At 37.7% G+C, this 20999-nt stretch overlaps 1 protein-coding gene and 1 pseudogene across 9 annotated transcripts in view; one reads left to right on the top strand and one right to left on the bottom strand.

The window, feature by feature from the left end:
* Nucleotides 1-20999, bottom strand: part of CCDC66 (coiled-coil domain containing 66) — a 78603-nt gene that overhangs the window by 26602 nt on the left and 31002 nt on the right. For all 9 annotated transcript variants that reach the window (XR_004300379.1, XM_032411529.1, XM_032411530.1 and 6 more), the window contains 3 exons: nt 20535-20696; nt 16926-17070; nt 15711-15797 (listed from right to left, as the gene is read on the bottom strand). Coding sequence is in view for 8 of the 9 variants with exons in the window: in XM_032411529.1 (XP_032267420.1) it covers nt 15711-15797; nt 16926-17070; nt 20535-20696 (394 nt within the window). In the remaining variant the exon portion in view is untranslated. The remainder of the gene's footprint in view (nt 1-15710; nt 15798-16925; nt 17071-20534; nt 20697-20999) is intronic.
* LOC116636872 lies at nt 3199-4013 on the top strand (annotated as a pseudogene).

Raw genomic sequence — 20999 nt, 5'->3', positions numbered from 1 at the left:
GATGGTAAGTTTTTTACAACTTGGTTTGAAATTAAAGTACATAAACATACAGGATCTGGAAAATGTCCTTCTGTTGTCTGAAGTGCTGGGAAAATGTCTTATATCTCCCTCCTTGGAACCAAATTTTAGGGAAATGTTGCTGATGAAAAGTCATGTTGTGTTTTTTGTACTTTTAGATCATATGACTCATATACCATTATATTCTGCCTGCAGACCATTGCTGAATCACATACAACATTGGAAAAGTTTACTCAAAGACTTCTGAAGTTTCCTTCTTACATGTTTAGTGAGGTGTTCAGCTGTAACAGCTATGAAACCAGTTGAACAGTTTTACAAAAGGTCTTCTTTCACTCGTGATTAAAATTTTAAATACACAACTAATGAAAAAAGGTCTGTGCTACACATTAAAAAAAATTAATAGTCCAGTTATTGCTCTCTTATCGTGGACACTTACTAGGTGTGTTATTCCAGGCTGGAGATGCTCTAGGACCAATCCCTAGTAAGGCTGCCCAGCCTGCATCATTCTAATACTGGATATTTTCTTTTGCCACTCTATACCCACTTAACGCCTTTTTCTACCATGACTCTGCCCTGGCAAACTAAACTGGTATGAACCTTATCAATGGGTTCCTGGGTCCTCCAACTTCACAGTCAAGAGGGTTCACTGGCAAAGAGAATGAAGTCAGGATATTTATTGCACCGGCTCATTCCCTGTTTTGATCTGAGGCTGACTCTGTCCCTTTACCAAAGGTCATTGCTCCCCTCAAAGTTACCTTTAACACAACTTTTGCCTTCTAGGTTCTGGTAATCAGCTTAGCTGCTACTAGCACCAAAGTTATGAACTGTCTCTGATTCCCTCACACCCAGTCCTTTGGAAATGGTCCCTTTCTACATAAACCATCTTGAATTACTTGATTCTGGGACCCTGACCGATTAAATTCTCTTATTTAAAGCCACTCAGTGATAATACACATAATTTCACTATCTTAAAGAATTATTTTCACTTTCTCTTAAATAATGTGTAGGATTCATACAATTCAACAGAATTTTCTGGACATAGGGAAGGGACTGAACCAGATTCATCAAGCTTAAGAGCAAAGTGTCAAAAAAATACCAGGAGCTCATAAGCAGAATAATTTTAGGTAAGTGAGCAGCTGTCAGGTAAGTAAGTAACCCAGAGCTTCTCCCTGAGGTGCGATGGGTTTGAACCCTACACTGGGCACCTCAGCTTTTAAGACCTGCTCTTGAGAGAGGAGTTCCCAAAACATCTAGCTTTGAAAGCCAATAGGGCTCATGTCCATGAGACCCACAAAGCTATAGTGGAAGAAAAAAATGGCTATTGTGTGGACTAACTTGCCCCAGGGCCCAGCAAAGAGGCAGCCAACAGTACCCAGAGTTATTAATATAAGTAAATGAACTTCTTTCACATAAAGTGTAGGCCTAAGGGGCAGGCATCTAACTTACCACATATCTAGGGACTTACTGTGATACTATTCCAGGGAACTGAGGCTGGCAGGCACTATCTTCATTTAAAACTTTAGGCCTGGGCGCCTGGGTGGCTCAGTCGGTTAAGCAGCTGCCTTTGGCTCAGGTCATGATCCCAGGGTCCTGTGTTCAAGTCCTGCATCAGGCTCCCTGCACAGTGGGGAGTCTGCTTCTCCCTCTACCTCTCTTCCCCCTCTTGTTTGTGATCTCTCGCTATTAAATAATAATAAAATCTTTAAAAAAAATTAAATAAAAAGTAAAACCCTAGGCCTACCCTGAACCCCTAACAGGTACTATCTTTAGAGTCCCATCCTCCACCCCCCACCTCACTCCAACCAGCAGGTGTCATCTTCATGCTTTTCCTGTCTGACTCCAGAGCGCCAATATCTCCTGGAGGGGAACTTTTATACAAGTCTGTTGCCCTGGATTTTATGTCATACCCTGGTTTCTGCAGCTGCTATGTAGGGGGTGCCACTTGATCACCAGGCCCTGGAGGCCAGGGGGCTTCTGCTTGTGGTCCTAGTGGACTGTATATATAAGTTAAAAGCTGCTGCCTGAAGGTCTGGCTTCCATGCAGCCTAAATCTACGTGCTGACTCAGATATTCCCCTCTAGTACACTGACCAGTCTTGGCACACTCAACTACTGGGAGCTTTTAAAAATAAAACTGGCTGCATGGACTATCACAAATGTTTGAGAGACAACCAAAAGCTAGGGTAGGGTTGAACAATAAGGGTCAGTGCCTACGTGAGGCCCTTCCTTCAATCCTGGGAGAGGCAGCTGTTTCGTCTGATGCATAGAAACCAAGACAGAGGGGCGGCTGGGTGGCTCAGTTGTTAAGCGTCTGCCTTCAGCTCAGATCGTGATCCCAGTGTCCTGGGACCGAGCCCCGCATCGGGCTCCCTGCTCCGCGGGAAGCCTGCTTCCCCCTCTCCCACTCCCCATGCTTGTGTTCCTGCTCTCGCTATCTCTCTGTCAAATAAATAAATAAAAATCTTAAAAAATAAATAAATAAATAAATAAAATCTTAAAAAACAAAAACAAAAACAAAACCAAGACAGAAAATCTAACAAAATGAAGAAACCAGAGGAATATGTTCCAAACAGGAGAATAAGATAAAACCTCAGGAAAAAAACCTTAATGAAACAAATAATTTACCTAAGAGAGTACAAAGTAATGGTGATAAAGATGCTCACAGAACTCAAAAGAATGGATAAACACAGCAAAAACTTCAAAAAGAAAATACAAGTATTCAAAGTAACAAATATAAGTCATAGAGCTGAAAAATAGACTAACTGAACTGAAAATTACACTAGAAGGATTCAATAGGAGACTAGATGATACAGAAGAAAGAATCAGTGAGCTCAAAGACAGGATAGTGGAATTCATCCAGAGCATCAAAAAAATAAAAGTGAGGATAGCTCAAGGAACTTATGGGACACCAAACAGACTATTATTCAAATTATATGGAGTCCCAGAAGAGAAAAACGGCAGAAAAAATGGCTGAAAACATCCCTAACCTGGAGAAGAAACAGATAATCCAGATTCAGGAAGCACAGAGAATTCAAAATAAGAAACACAAAGAAACCATCACCAAGATTCATTATGATTAAAATGTCAAAACTTAACGACAAGGAGCATATCTTAAAAACAGTGAGAAAAACAACTTGTTACATACAAGGAACCCTCATAAAATTGAGATTTTGGGGGCGCCATGTTAGGACGAAGGGTAAGTAAGGAGGAGAAGCACTTAAAGTGGCAGGAGCAGTGCGGGAGTGGGGTTGGACCCAGGGCTGAGGCAGCTCCCCCCTACCCACCTCCCTCCCGCCTCAGTGGATCACGTCCAGGGCACCGGAGTTGGGGGCGGGGGTGGGGTGGGGTGCGTGTGACTGGGCGGTGCCTGCGCAGGAGACTGTGCTGTTTCCAGTTACAACGCAATGCAGGGATCACAACAAACACAGCCACGCCAGAAGCACTATGGCGTTACCTCTATCAGCTTAGCAGCCCCCAAGGAGACTGCCTGCTTACACAGACACTAATTGAGACTCTGAAGCCCTTTGGAGTTTTTGAAGAGGAAGAGGAACTGCAGCGCAGGATTTTAATTTTGGGAAAATTAAATAACCTGGTAAAAGGGTGGATATGAGAAATCAGTGAAAGCAAGAATCTTCCACAATCTGTAATTGAAAATGTTGGAGGAAAAATTTTTACATTTGGATCTTACAGATTAGGAGTACATACAAAAGGTGCTGATATTGATGCGTTATTTGTTGCACCAAAGACGTTGTGATTGAAGTGACTTTTTCACCTCATTCTATGGTAAGTTGAAATTACAGGAAGAAGTAAAAGATTTAAGAGCTGCTGAAGAGGCATTTGTACCAGTTGTCAAACTGTGTTTTGATAGTATAGAGATTGATATTTTGTTTGCAAGACTAGCCCTGCAGACTATTCCAGAAGACTTGGACTTATGAGATGACAGTCTGCTTACGAATTTAAATATAAGCACTGGGTGTTATACGCAAACAATGAACCATGGAACACTACATCAAAAACTAATGATGTAATGTATGGTGATTAACACAACAATAAAATTTAAAAAAAGGAATTTAGATCTAAGATGCATAAGAAGTCTTAACAGTTGCAGGGTAACCAATGAAATTTTACATCTAGTACCAAACATTGACAACTTCAGGTTAACTCTGAGAGCTATTAAACTGTGGGCCAAACGCCACAACATCTACTCCAATACATTAGGTTTCCTCGGTGCTTTCCTGGGCTATGCTAGTAGCAAGAACTTGCCAGCTTTATCCAAATGCAATAGCAGCAACTCTTGTACATAAATTTTTCTTGGTATTTTCTAAATGGTATGTGTTTAGATTATATTAAAATAAAATTGTAGATACTAAAAAAAAAAAAAAAAATGAGTTTTTCAGCAGAAACTTTGTAGGCCAGAAGACAGTGGCTCAATATATTCAAAGTGCTGAAAGAAAAACTTCTAGCCAAGAATATTTTATGTGGCATAGTTATCATTCAGAATTAAAGGAGAGTAAAAAGTTTTCTAAACAAGCAAAAAATAAGAGTTTATCACCACTCAACTGGTCTTTAAAGGAATGTAAAAAGGACTTCAAGTTGAAAACAAAGGGCACAAATCAACAAGAAAACATATGAAAATAAAAATCTCATTAGTAAACATTAATACAAAATAAAAGTACTGGATTAATCACTTATAAAGCTAGTCTGAAAAATGTTTACTTAGTCTGAAGATTAAAACAGTAAAGTAGTAAAAATAACCCTAACTGGAATAATTAGTAAGGGATACAAAAGATAAAAAGATGTGCGGTAGAGCTTTAGAATACGCTCAAACTTAAACTGTTACCAACTTAAAACAGACTTATAAATTAAGTTATATGTAAGCCTAATGGTAACCACAAAGCAAAAATCTATAGGAGATACACGAAAGATCAAGAAAAAAATCTAACAGTACTATTAGTCATCAAAACAAAGGAAAAGAGAAGAAGAAAGGAATCAGAAAACAATGAACAAAATGGCAATAAACACACACCTGTCAATAATTCCTTTAAGTGTAAATGTACTAAACTTTCCAAATCAAAAGACATGGAGTGGCTGAATGGATAAGAAAATTAGACTGCTTATAAGAGACTCACTTCAGAAGGAAACACACGGAGACCGAAAATAAAGGGATGGGAAAAGATGTTCTATGCCCATGGAAAAGAAAGTGAAGGTAGCTACGCTTCTATCAGTCAAAATAGACTTTAAAACAAAGACTGCAGTAATTATAAGACAAAAAAGGGCATTACATAATGATAAAGGTGTCAATCCAACAAGAGATATAACATCTGTAAATATTTATACTCTCAACACAGGAGCACCTAAATATATAAGGCAAATATTAACACACACAAAGAGAGAAACTGACAGGAGTACAACAATAACAGGGGACTTTAACACCCCACTTACATCAACAGATAGATAATCCAGACATAAAGTAAAAAAATACAAACATTAGACCTTAAATGTTAGACCAGATGAACCTCATGGATATATTCAGAATATTCACTCTAAAAGCAACAGAATACACACTCTTCTCAAGTGCACAGGGGACAGCCTACAGGATAGAACATGGTAGCCCACAAAGTCAGTCTTACTATTATTCATGAAAATTCAAATTACATCGTGCATTTTTTCAACCACAATGATATGAAACTAGAAATTAATAATTACCTGAGGGAAACTGGAAAATTCACAATTATGTAGAGATTAAATAACATGCCACTTAATCAATAGGTCAAAAAAATAAAAAGAAATAAATGTCTTGAGGCAATTTAAAATGGAAATAAAACAATAAAACTTATGGGATGCAGTAAAAACAGTTCTAAGAGAGGGGCGCCTGGGTGGCTCAGTCGTTAAGCATCTGCCTTCGGCTCAGGTCATGATCCCAGAGTCCTGGGATCGAGCCCCGCATTGGGCTCCCTGCTCCGCAGGGAGCCTGCTTCTCCCTCTCCCACTCCCCCTGCTTGTGTTCCCTCTCTCACTGTGTCTCTCTCTGTCAAATAAATAAAATCTTAAAAAAAAAAAAAACAACAGTTCTAAGAGGGAAGGGAAACTTGAGTGATAAAAGCCTACATCAAGAAACAAGAAAAATCTCAAATAACATAACTTTACATCTCAAGGAAAAAGAACGAACAACCAAAGTCAGTATAAGGAAGGAGATAACAAAGATCAAAATGGAAATAAATGAAATACAGACTACAAAGACAACAGAAGGTATCAATAAAACTAAGAGCTGTTTTTTGAAAAGATAAACTGACCAAATTTAGCCAGAATCTTCAAGAAAAATAAGAGCAGACTCAAATAAAATCAGGATCAAAGAGACATTACAACCGATACCAGAGAAATACAAAGGATCATAAGACTACTGCAAACAATTGCACACCAACAAATCTGACAACCTAGAACAAATGGATAAATTCCTAGAAACATACAACCATAAAGAAAAATCCAAATAGACTTATTACTAGTAAGGAGAATCAGTAATTAAAAAACCTCCCTACACATAGAAGACCAGGCCCAGACAGATTCATTGGCGAATTCTATCCTACATTCAAAGAAGAATTAATACAAATCCTTCTCAAACTCTTCCCAAAAATAGAAGAGAAGGGAACACTTCCAAACTCATTTTATGAGGCCAGCATCACCCTGATACCAAAATCAGAGAAGAATGCTACAAGAAAAGAAAATTACAGGCCAATACCCATGATAAATATAGATGCAAAATTCCTCAACAAAATATTAGCAAACAGCATGATCGAGTAGGATTTATTCCAGAGATGCAAGGATGTTGCAATATCTGCCAACAAATCGAGATACAATGTAATAACAAAATGAAAGATACAGATCATATGATCATCTCAACAGATGCAGAAAAAGCATTTGACAAAATTCAACATCCATTTATGATAAAAATTCTCATATAGAGGGTATAAAGGGACTATACCTCAACATAAGACTATATGTATGACAAGCAAATAGCTAACATCATACTCAGCAGTGAAAAGGTGAAAGCTTTTTCCAAGATCAAGTTCAAGACAAAGATGTCTATTCTCCACACTTTTACTCAACATAATACTGGAAATCCTAGCCATAGCAATTAGGCAAGAAAAAGAAAAGGCATCCAAGCTGGAAAAGAAAAAGTAAAACTGTCACTATTTACAGATGACACATTATATATATTTAGAAAACTTAGAAGACTCCACCAAAATCTGTCAGAAAAAAACAAATTCCATAAAGGTGCAGGATATAAAAATCAATATACACGAATCTGTTGTGTTTCTATACATTAATACTGTCAGAGAAATTAAGAAAAAAATCCCACTTGCAATTGCATCAAAAATAAAATACCTGGGGCGCCTGGGTGGCTCAGTCGTTAAGCATCTGCCTTCAGCTAGGGTCATGATCCCAGGGTCCTGGGATCGAGCCCCCGCATTGGGCTCCCTGCTCCACAGGAAGCCTGCTTCTCCCCCTCCCACTCCCCCTACTAGTGTTCTTGCTCTCGCTGTGTCTCTCTCTGTCAAATAAATAAATAAAATCTCCTAAAAAAATAAATAAATAAAATACCTAGGAATAAATTTAACCAAGGAGGTGAAAAACCCATACACTGAAAACTTTAAGACATTACTAAAAAAAACTAAAGAATACACAAATAAATGCAAAGACATTCCATGCTCACTGACTGGAAGAATTAATATTAAGATGTCTGTACTGTCCAAAGCAATCTGCAGATTCATTGCAATTCCTACCATAATTCCAACGGCATTTTTCAACAGAAATAGAGCAATCCCACAATTTCTACGGAAACACAAAAGACCCTAAATAACCAAAGCAACCTTGAGAAAGAACAAAGCTGGAGGCATCACTGTACCTGATTTCAAACTACATTATAAAGCTATAGTAAAAAACAGTATGGTACTGACGTAAAAACAGACACAGATCAAAAGAACAGAACAGGGTGCCCAGAAATAAACCCACACTTATATGGACAGTTAATTTACAACAAAGGAGCCAAGAATACATAATGGGGAAAGGACAGTCTCTTCAGTAAATAGTGCTGGGAAAACTGGACGGTCAAATGCAAAATAATGAAACTGGACTACTGTCTTACACTATACACAAAAATGAACTCAAAATAGATTAAAATCTTGAATATAGGACCTGAAACATAAAACCCCTAGAATTGAAAACATAGCCAGTAAACTTGACACTGACTTTGGCAATGGTTTTGTTTTTAACCTGAGTCCAAAAGCAAAGGCAACAAAAGTAAAAGTAAACAAGTATCAAACTAAAAACATTTTTCACAGCAAAGGGCAAAGGAAACCAACAAAATGAAAAGGCAACCTACTAATGGGAGAAAATATGTGCAAATATTTGGATATTAACCCAAAATATATAAAGAAATCATACAATGCAACAGCAAAAGCAAAGATACAATCTGATTTTAAAAATGGGCAGAAGAGGGGCGCCTGAGTGGCTCAGTCGTTGGGCGTCTGCCTTCGGCTCGGGTCATGATTCCAGGGTCCTGGGATCGAGCCCCGCAGCCCGCTTCTCTCTCTCCCACTCCCTCTGCTTGTGTTCCCTCTTTCGCTCCCTCTCTGTCAAATAAATAAATAAAATCTTAAAAAAAAAAAAACGGCAGAAGATCTGAACAATTTTCCAAAGAAGACCTACAGATGGCTAACAGCACTAATTAGGGAAATGAAAATCAAAACCACAGTGAGATACGGCCTCGTACCAGTCAGAATGCTGAGTATCAAAAAGAGAAGAAATGACAAGAGTTGGCAAGGAGATGGAGAAAAGTGAACCCTCATGCACTGTTGGTGGGAATTGTAAATTGGTAAATTTCCACTATGGAAAACAGTATAAAGGTTCTTCAAAAAATTAAAAGAACTACCACATGATCCAGCAATTCCACCTCAGGATATTTATCTGAAAGAAACAAAAACTAACTCAAAAAGATACATGCACTCCCATGTATACTGGCAATAGTAAAGACATGGAAGCAACCTAAGTGTCAGACATATGTAAAGAAAATGTAGTGTGTGTACACAAAGGAATATCATCCAGCCATAAAAACAAATGAAATCTTGCCATTTGTAACCACATGGATGGACCTTGAGGGCATTATGCTAAGAAAAGACAGAGAAAGACAAATACCATAATGATCTTACTTATATGTGGAACCTTAAAAAAAAACCTACACACCAAAAAAACACGCAGAAGCTCAAAGATACAAATATTGCTGCCAAAGGCAGCAGTGGGCGGGGAAGGAAGGGCAAAATGGGTGAAGGGTCAAAAGGTACAAATTCCAGTTATAAGTCATGGGGATGTAATGTACAACACAGTGACTATAGTTAATAATAATTCCAAATTTAAAAGAGTAAATCTTAAAAGTTCTCATCACAAAAACTTTTGTAACTAATGGTGATGAATGTTAACTAGACTTACTGTGACCATTTTGCAACATACACAAATATAGAATCATTACGTTATACACCTGGAACTAATGTTATATGTCAATTATCCCTGGAGTTAAAAAAGTGAAAAGTTAAAGGGATTTCCTGGAAGCTTTAAAAAAAAAAAAAAATTCCCAGAAAGATACGTAAAGGGTTGAAAGGATTCACAGTAAGCATGGAGACCTATAATAATAATGCCCAACATGGGTATTACCTTATCACATTTTAAAAAATTTTAAATGAACACATGAGGGCGCCTGGGAGGCTTAGTCGGTTAACTGTCTACCTTTGGCTCAGGTCATGATCCAGGCTCCCTGCTCGGTGGGGACCCTGCCTCTCCCTCTCCTGCTCCCCCTTCCCCCTGCTTGTGCACTTGCTCGCTCTCTCTCAAATAAATAAAATCTTTAAAAAATAAACAAATAAATAAAATGAACACATGAAAAGATGTTCAACATCACTGGTCACTGGGGAAATGTAAATCAAAACCACAATGACATACCACTTCGTAACCATGAGAATAGTAAGTGTAGGTGAATATGCAGAGAAACTGCATACACTGCTGATGGAAATGTAAAATGATACAGTTTGGAAAAGTTTTAGAATTCCTCAAATGCTAAACATACAGTTATATATGACTCAGCAATGCTACTCTTCTCTCCCAAGAGAACTGAAAATATACATCTACACAAGTTCTGCATGAGTGTTCACAGCATATCTTTAATAGCCAAAAAACAGAATTAACCCAAATGTCCACCAACTGATGAAGAAATAAACAAACTGGGGTATATGCATAAAATGGAGTATTATTCAGTGATGAAGAAGAATGATGTACTGCTACATGCTACGTGATGAGCCTTAAAACATTACGCTAAGTGAAAGAATCCAGGCACAAAATACCACATATGGTATGATTCCGATTATATGAAATGTCTAGAATAGGCAAATCTAGAGTAACAGAGAGCAGATTAGTGGTTACATATGACTGGAGATGAGGGAGAAAATGGAGAATGACTGCTGATGAACATGGGGGTTCTTTTTGGGGTGATAAAAATGTTCTAAAATTCATTGTGGGGATGGTTGCACAACTCTAATTGTACTCTTTAAAAAAACACTGCATTAGAACGTTTATTTGAGCACATTATAGATGAAAACTTCCATAATCTGGGGAAGGAAACAGGCATCCAAACCTGGGAAGCACAGAGAACTCCCATCAAACTCAACAAAAGCCAGTCAACACCAAGACATATTGCAGTAAAATCTGCAAAATATAGAGATAAGGAAAGAATCCTGAAAGCAGCAAGGGAAAAGAAATCCCTACAAGGGAAGACAAATCAGGTTAGCAGTAGATCTCTCCAAAGAAACCCGGCAGGAGAGAGTGGCATGATATATTCAAGGTGCTGATGGGGAAAAATATGTAGTCAAGAATACTTTAACCATCAAGGCTGTCATTTGGAATAGAAGGAGATAAAGAGCTTCCCAAACAAACAAAAACTAAAGGAGTTCATGACGACTAAACTACTACCCCGCAAAAAATATTAAAGGGGACCCTTTAAGTGGGAAAGACCAAAAGCAACAAAGTCTAGAAAGAAACAGAGAAAATCTCCAGAAACAGCGACTTTACAGGCAATACAATGGCACTGCATTCTTATCTATAAATAATTACTCTGAAAGTGGACTAAATGCCCCGATCAAAAGATACAAGGCATCAGAATGGATAAAAAAAAAAAAAGACCCATCTATATGCTGCTTACAAGAGACTAATTTATTTTTTTTAAAGATTTTATTTATTTATTTGACAGCAAGAGAGCAAGCACAAGCAGGGGGACAAGAGACTCATTTCAGACCTAAAGATACCTGCAGATTGAAAGTAAGGTGATGAAGAACAATCATGTTAACTGAAGTCAAAAGAAAGCCAGAGTAGCCATATTTATATCAAACTAGATTTTAAACCAAAAATTATAACAAGAGGTGAAGGGCATTATCTCATAAACAAGGGGTCTATCCAACAGTAAGATCTAACAATTGTAAATATTTATGCCAACTTGGGAGCACCCAAATAAATCAATCAATAACAAACATAAGGAAACTCATTAATAACAATAGGAGACTTTAATACCCCACTTACAGCAATGGACAGATCATCTAAGCAGAAAATCAAAAGGAAACAATGGCTTTGAATGACACACTGGACCAGAGGGACTTAACAGACATTCAGAACATTTCATCCTAAAGCAGAATACACATTCTTTTCTAGTGCACATGGAACATTCTCCAGAATAGATCATGTACTGGGTCATAAACCAGGCCTTCAACAAGTACAAAAAGACTAAGATCATACTATGCATATTTTCAGACCACAATGCTGTGAAACCTGAAGTCAACCACAAGAAAAAATTTGGAAAGACCACAAATACATGGAGGTTAAAGAACATCCTACTAAAGAAAGAAGAGTTTAACCAGGAAATTAAAGAAGAAATTTTAAAAAATGCATGGAAGCAAATGAAAACATGACAGTTTAAAACCTCTGGGATGCAGCAAAGGTGGTCCTAAGAGGAAAGTATACTGCAATACAAGCCTACCTCAAGAAGCAAGAAAAATCTCAAATATACAAACTAACCTTACACCTAAAGGAGCTAGAAAAGGAATAGCAAATAAAGCCTAAAGCCAGCAGAAAAAAGGAAATAATAAAGATTAGAGCAGAAATAAAAAAAACTAGAACAGATCAATGAAACTAAAATCTGTTTCTTTGAAAGAATAAAACTGATAAAGCCCTAGCCAGACTTATCAAAACGAAACGAGAGAGGACCCAAATAAATAAAACCAACGAAAGAAGAGAGATCACAACCAACACCACAGAAATACAAACAATTATAAGAGACTATTATGAAAAATCATATGCCAACAAAATAAGCATCTGGAAGAAATGGATAAATTCTTAGAAACATACAAACTGCCAAAACTGAAACAGGAAGAAAAAAATTTGAACAGACCCATAGCCAGCAAAGAAACTGAATCAGTAATCTAAAAATCTCCCAAATACAAAAGACCAGGGCCAGATGGCTTCCCAGGGGAATTCTACCAGACATTTAAAGAAAAGTTAATACATATTCTTCTCAAACAGTTCCAAAAAAAAGAGAAATGAAAGGAAAACTTCCAAACTCATTCTATGAGGCCAGCATTACCTTGATTCCAAAACCAAAGACCCCACCAAAAAGGAGAATTATAGGCCAATATACCTGATGAACATGGATGTAAAAATTCTCAACAAGATACTAGCAAATCAAATACAACAGTACATTAAAAGAATTATTCACCACGATCAAGTGGGATTTATTCCTGGGCTGTAGGGATGATTCACAAATGAATCAACATGATACACCACATTAAAAAAAAAAAAGGGTAAGAACCATATGATCCTCTCAATTGATGCAGAAAAAGCATTTGACAAAGTATAGCATCCTTTCTTGATTAAAACTCTTCACAGTGTAGGGATAGAGGGAACATACCTCATTATCATAAAAGCCATCTATGAAAAACCCACAGCAAGTATCATTCTCAATGGGGAAAAACTGAGAGCTTTCCCCCCTAAGGTCAGGAACACGGCAGGGATGTCCACTATCACCACTGTTGTTCAACATAGTACGAGAAGTCCTAGCCTCGGCAATCAGACACCAAAAAGAAATAAAAGGCATCCAAATCCGCAAAGAAGAAGTCAAACTTTCACTCTTCGCAGATAACATGATACTCTATGTAGAAAACCCAAAAGACTCCACCCCAAAATTGCTAGAACTCATACAGGAATTCAGCAAAGTGGCAGGATATAAAATCAATGCACAGAAATCAGTTGTATTTCTATATCCTAACAATGAGGCAGAAGAAAGAGAAATTAGGGAGTCAATCCCATTTACAATTGCACCAAAAACTGTAAGATACCTACGAATAAACCTAACCAAAGAGGTAAAGGATCTGTACTCAGAAAACTATAGAACACTCATGAAAGAAATTGAGGAAGACACAAATGGAAAACATTCCATGCTTGTGGACTGGAAGAACAAATACATGCTACCTAGAGCAATCTACATATTCAAGGCCATCTCTATCAAAATACCATCAACTTTTTTCACAGAGCTGGAACAAATAATCCTAAAATTTGTATGGAACCAGAGAAGACCCCAAATACCCAAAGCAATCTTGAAAAAGAAAACCAAAGCTGGTGGCATCACAATTCCAGACTTCAAGCTCTATTACAGTGCTGTAATCATCAAGACAGTATGGTACTGTCACAAAAACAGACACATAGATCAATGGAACAAAATAAAGAGCCCAGAAACAGACCCTCAAATCTATGGTCAACTAATCTTCGACAAAGCAGGAAAAAATATCCAGTGGGAAAAACACAGTCTCTTCAACAAATGGTGTTGGGAAAACTGGACAGCAACATGCAGAAGAATGAAACTAGACCACTTTCATACACCATTCACAAAAATAGACTTAAAATGGATGAAAGACCTAAATGTGAGACAGGAATCCATCAAAATCCTAGAGGAGAACACAGGCAGCAACCTCTTTGACATCAGCCATAACAACTTATTAGACACGTCTCTAGAGGGAAGGGAAACAAAAGCAACAGAAACGAACTACTGGGACTTCATTAAGATAAAAAACTTCTGCACAGTGAAGAAAATAATCAACAAAACTAAAAGAAAACCTACAGAACAGGAGAAGATATTTGCAAATGATGTCTCTGAAAAAGGGTTAGTATCCAAAATCTGTAAAGAACTTATCAAACTCAACACCCAAAAAATGAATAATCCAGTTAAGAAATGGGCAGAAGGGGTGCCTGGGTGGCTCAGTAGCTTAAGTGTTTGCCTTCAGCTCAAGTCATGATCCCGGGGTCGTGGGATCGAGCCCTGCGTCAGGCTCCCTGCTCAGCAGGGAACCTGCTTCTCCCTTTCCCTCTCCCTGCCGTTCCCCCTGCTTGTGCTCTCTCTGTCGAATAAATTTTAAAATCTTAAAAAAAAAAAAAAGAAAAGAAATGGGCAGAAGACACAAACAGACGTTTTTCCAAAGAAGACATACAGATGCCTAATAGGCACATGAAAAGATGCTCAACTTCACTCATTATCAAGAAAACACAAATCAAAACCATAATGAGATACCACCTCAAACCTGTCCAAATGGCTAAAATTAATAGCACAGCAAACAACAGATGTTGGCAAATATGTGGAGAAAGGGGAACCCTCTTACACTGTTGATGAGAATACAAACTGATGCAGCCACTATGGAAAACTGTTGGCGGGGGGGTTCCCTCAAATAGTTAAAAATAGAACTACCCTATGACCAAGCAACTGCACTACTAGGTATTTACCCAAAGGACACAAAACTACTGATTCAAAGGGGTACATGCACCCCAATGCTTATAGCAGTATTATCAACAATAGCCAAAATAAGGAATGAGCCCAAATGTCCATCAACTGATGAATGGATAAAGAAGATGGTATATTACTCAGCCATCAAAAAGAATGAAATCTTGCCATTTGCAATGATGTGGACAGAACTAGAAGGTATTGAGGCACCTGGGTGGCTCAGTCGGTTAAACGTCTACCTTCAGCTCAGGTCATGATCTCAGGGTCCTGGGATCAAGCCTGACGTCAGGCTCCCTACTCAGCAGGGAGTCTGCTTCTCCCTCTCCCTCTGCTCCTCCCTTCTGCTTCTGCTCTCTCTCTCGTTCTCCCCCTCTCAAATAAATAAGGAAAAAAAAAAAAAAAGGAACACACTGCGGGGTTATAGAGGGAGGTGAGTGGGGGAATGGGCTAAATGGGTGATGGGTATTTAGGAGGGCACTTGTGATGTGCACTGGGTATTATATGTAAGTGATGAATCACTAAATTCTACATCTGAAACAATTTCACCATATATGTTAACTAGAATTTAAATAAAAACTTGAAGGAAAAAAAACCCAAAACACTTCATTGTAACCTTTAAAAGGGTTAACAACTTTATGCTATGTGAATTAAACCTCAATAAAGCTGTTACAGAGAAATTAAAAATCAAGAAATCCCTTTATTTTCTAATCCTTATTGAAAACTTTGGTGAATTTCTTTTCATTTTTAAACAGCTCAATTCTAAACTGAGCTTAATTCTAACTGTGACATTAATTTTAAGTAAATTTTAAACCAAATCACAACTTTTAAACAAATACCTGTTTGTACAGCAGTATCCTTTTTGGGAGAGGTTGTAGAACTGATATATGTATTCTTTTTACCACTGACATCATCCAAGCCATGTCCTAAATTTGAAATGTTGTTAGTAGATGCATTATATTCCACTTTTATCAACTGGCAAGAGAACTATATTATCCAACATAATGACAGTTCAGGAAGATTAACAGAAAGTATGTGTAGCAGCAACTAAATACACACAAGATTTGTAGTGCAATTAGTAAGTGTGAACACTGCAATAAAAATGTAAAAGGGCTATCCTAAATTTTCTTACAAAAAGTGATCTGCATTTTTATCCCTTATTGAATATAGGGAGATCACTTCATAGATTTCTCCAGAAAAACTGGGTAAAAAAAGTATACATTTTACCTACTGTGAGCAAAACATTAAGAAAATTTATGTAAAATGATGTGGGAAACAAAGGCAGAAGAAAAATTATTAAATTTCCTTACTACTCACAGCCCATTGACAAGTCCTTGAAATAGGCAGTGACATTCCTCTAGGAACTCAAATGCCTGGATGCTGACACTTTGCTAAGGGCAAAAGGCAATCTTAGCCCGACCCCCATGATCCTGTAAGTCTACTTTAACATAAAAAAATTCCTCTGGAAACTTCCTTTATCTCTACTCGCCCGCCCCAAATATAGGCTGGCAATCATCCCCCAATCATAAGACCCACTGATATATATCTGAAGGGTCTCATGACTAAGGTTTTATTAGACAATAATAAATGACCTTTTCCGAACAATAGCTAGCCCCCTCAAGGTCCTGGAAACCTTGCTTCCAAATTCCTTAGAAACTTACACTATCCCTAACCCCTCACAACTTGAAAGTATATAATGGGCCAATCCTCATGACCCTAGTGCAGCTCTTTCTGCCCAGGGGTCCTGTCTCCATGCTTTCATAAAACCACCTTTTTGCACCAAAGACAGCTCAAGAATTCTTCCTTGGCTGTCGGCTTCGAACCCTAACATCTTTCCTACATCATAAAAGATTACTGGAAAGTGTAACATTATTTAGTTCTACTCTTAAGGCAATTTCCCAAATAAAATAAGCATTATAAAGTTACCTTAGTTCAAGATCTGAAATTCCTTAAACAATATTTAGTCAATAGGTGTGTTAAAGGTATTAAAAATAGGCAGTTATTTAAAATCTCTTCAAAAGATATTATAAGTAAAATTCTAGTGAAATGCTTACCGCCAAGATTTTTAATCAATCCAGAAGTGTCATGTCCCTTTTGAGCCAATTCTCGGATCCTCTGTTCTTGTTTCAGCCTCTGTGCTAGCTCCTGTGCTCTCTGCATTGTCTGGAATAGCTCATTTGTCTTGAGAGTCATGATTTCCTGTTAATATTGAAGTGCACAAAATTATTAAATACAATTATCAAACACGTACAGACTTGACTATTCTGAGCAGATAAGCTCCTACTATGTGCCAGGCACTATTCAAGATACTGGGAGAACAGTCAACAGGGCAAAGTTTCTCCCTTCTGGAACTTACATTTTAGTATTATATTCTACAGCTCTATTAGATCACAAATATAAGAACTCTTTTACCCACTGAAGTTACTAAAGTTTTCAAACTTTCTAAAACCAGTGGTCAATTCCATCAGAATTCCATTAAGATTAAAAATAGATTATTAAGAGGTAAAACACAAGGTTTATGGCCATTTCTTGCAATTCAAAAAAATGATACTTTGATTTTTTTCACTTATATAGTTATTTCATAGCAGTAGTTGGCTCAACCTATTCAACATAATGAAATTAGAACCCAGACCATCTGCCGCTTCATCAGCTAAGTGTGGAGTAAAGGCTGAAAATGGGAAAAATCAAGAAAATGTAGGCTCTGGGCTCCATCTCCCAGGGCCAGGGGAAATGCTCTATGCTCTAGCTCTACTCTCAACCTCACAAATCCTTGGCAATCACATGTCATTGTAGGATTTGCTCATGTCAGGTTAGCTCAAACATGGCACTTGGCACAAACATACCTATGCTGTGTGCACCACTTAACAGAGATGTTCTCCTAGCCTTATTTAAAAAGGCTCTTATTTAGCACACAGGAAAACTCTAACACAGTAATAAAATGTATCATCAATCCCAGCCAATCACTGCAAATATATGCTCCTGTTCACTACTGGATACAAACAGAAAGGTCAATCATTTCTCTTAACACATCTAGAATATTTATTAATAATCATTGCTTAGAAAACATTTCAAAATGAAGCACATGGATAACTTCTGTTTTGCGCTGTACTGGCCTTTCTTAGCAGAGAAAGAAACCCAAGCAATGTAGCATTTGTGAACCGATCACTTGAAATAATTAAACCTTCTCTAGCTTCTCCCTTACATTCAGAACCTTTATAATGCAAAACTTCAATGTTTTGGGATATAACTTCAAAATTTCAAAATACATGCAAATGTTCAATTTCTGATTATTTTTCCTTTAAAAATACATCCATTTTGGGGGCGCCTGGGTGGCTCAGCCATTAAGCATTTGCCTTCGGTTCAGGTCATGATCCCAGGGTCCTGGGATCGAGCCCCGCATTGGGCTCCTGCTCCATGGGAAGCCTGCTTCTCCCTCTCCCACTCCCCCTGCTTGTGTTCCTGCTCTCGCTAACTCTTCTCTGTCAAATAAATAAACAAAATCTTAAAAAAAAAAAAAATCCATTTTTACTCTATAATGCTATTTATAATATAAATACTACCAATGTTCATGGATTGGAAGAATTAACACTTAAAATGTCCATTCTATTCAAAGCAATCCACAGATTCAATGCAATCCCTATCAAAATACCAATAGTATTTTCCACAGAATTAGAACAAATAATCTTAAATCTGTATGGAACCACAAAGGACTCCAAATAGCCAAAGCAATTTTGAAGAAGCAGAACAAAGCTGAAGGTATCACAATCTCAGATTTCAAGCCATACATGCTATAAAGCTAGTACTCAAAATACTATAGTAATGACACAAAACAGATCAATAGAAGAAGACAGAGAGCCCAGGAATAAAACCATGCTTATAAGGTCAACTAATCTACAACAAAGAAGGCAAGAATATGCAGTGGGAAAAAGACATCTCTTCAACAAAAAGTGCTGGAAAGGGGTGCCTGGGTGGCTCAGTCGTTAAGCGTCTGCCTTCAGCTCAGGTCATGATCCCAGGGTCCTGGGATCGAGCCCCGCATTGGGTTCCCTGCTCTGCGGGAAGCCTGCTTCTCCCTCTCCCACTCCCCCTGCTTGTGTTCCCTCTTTCATTGTGTCTCTGTCAAATAAATAAATAAAATCTTTAAAAAAAAAAAAAAATGTGCTGGGAAAACTGGACAGTTACATGCACAAGAATGAAACTGGACCACTTTCTTCCAGCATACACAAAAATAAACTCAAATGGATCTAAACTGTGAGACCTAAAACCATAAAACTCCTTAAAGAAAACATAGGCAGTAACCTCTTGGACATTGGCCTTATCAACATTTTTCTAGATCTGTCTCCTCAGGCAAGGGAAATAAAAGCAAAAATAAACTGCTGGGATTATTTAAAAAAAAAAGCTTCTGCACAACAAAAGAAACCATCCACAAAACAAAGTGACAAATCACTGAATGGGAGAAGATATCTGCAAACAATATATGTGAAAAGGAGTTACTATCCAAAATATACAAAGAACTAGTACAACTCTGTACTAATTTGATTTTTTTTTTTTTTTTTTTAAGAGAGAGAGCCTGAGCACATGAATGGGGAGAGGGGCCGGAGAAGTGGGGGGGGGGGGGGGGGGGGATCTTAAGCAGGCTCCACACTGGGCTAGACATGACCCAGTGAGTATGACCTAAGCTGAAATCAGGAGTTGGACACTTAACCGACTGAGCCACCCTGGTGGCCCCCCCGCAACAAATAATTTGATTTTTAAAAAAGGGCAGAGGACCCAAACAAACGTTTTTCCAAAGCATACAGATGGCTAACAGACATGTGAAAAGATGCTCAACATCACTAATCATCAGGGAAATGCAAATTAAAATCATAATTATATCATCTCCCCCTACTTAATATCAAAAAGACAAGAAACAACAAGTGCTGGTCAGGATGTAGAGAAAAGGGAACCCTCGTGCACTGCTGGTGGGAAGGGAAATCGGTATAACCTTCTGTGGAAAACAATATGGACCTTCCTCAAAAAATTAAAAGTAGAACTACCACATGATCCAGTAATTCCACTATAGAGTATTTACCCAAAGGAAACAAGATATATGCACCCCTATGTTTACTGCAGCATTATTTATAATATCCAAGATATGGAAGGAACCCAAGCGTCCATCAGTAGATAAATGGATAAAGAAGATGTGGTATATACAGAAAGCAGAGTATTACTCAGCCATAAAAAAGAAGGAGATCTTGCCATTTGCAATAACATGGATGGACCTAGAGGGTATGATGCTAAATGAAATAAGTCAGACGGGAAAGACAAATACCATACAAAGTCACTTACATGTGGAATCTAAAAAGATAAAATGAAAAGCAAAACAAAAAACCCCCAACACACACAAAAACAGACCCACAAACTGGTAGCGGGGAAAAGGGGGTTAGTAAATGAGGGAAGAGGAGTGGGAGGTATAGGCTTTCAGTTAGGAAATGAACAAGTCATGCGGATGAAAGCTACAGCACAGGGAATACAGTCAATGGTTACTATAATAGTGTGTATGGTATGCTTGTGAACACAGCATAACATAAAGGACTCTTGACTCACTATGCTGTTGTACACCTGAAACTAATGTAACACGTGTTAACTATATTTCAATAAAAAAATTTTTAATATATACTTACTTCCTTTTGTTTTTGCTTAAGTATGTCCTCTTCATACTGTTTCTGCATCTCTTCTCGTTCCCGTGCTAAGCGACGCTCCTCTTCTTGTTCTTCCTTCTTTCTTTGCTGTTCTTCCAGCTGCTTCTTCCTGCGTTTCTCTTCTACCTGAGCAGTGATGGCTTTCTAGTCATAAATCATGTATCACAAAAAGCACTGTCACAAATTTAAAAAATCCATTTGAAGCATTTGTATTTCTAAAATAAGTTTCAGTCTCAGATAATATATAATATAGTATTACATATATAAGTAAAGTTAAAATGTCAAATTTCCAATGTATTTGTCCCATCTCTCGCCTTTCAAATTCTATATGCTTTTTCTTCAACCAGGAGGGCTGTTAGAAGAAGTAATCCAAAAACAACTGAAGAAAAAATCTCAGCACTTAGCATAGTGCCTGGTAAGTAGCAGACGTTCTGTAATTCACTTACT

This window comes from Phoca vitulina, unplaced genomic scaffold, assembly GCF_004348235.1.
Source record: "Phoca vitulina isolate PV1807 unplaced genomic scaffold, GSC_HSeal_1.0 scaffold13, whole genome shotgun sequence".
In the NCBI taxonomy this organism is placed as follows: domain Eukaryota; kingdom Metazoa; phylum Chordata; class Mammalia; order Carnivora; family Phocidae; genus Phoca; species Phoca vitulina.
This window is presented reverse-complemented; position numbering and strand designations above follow the sequence as displayed.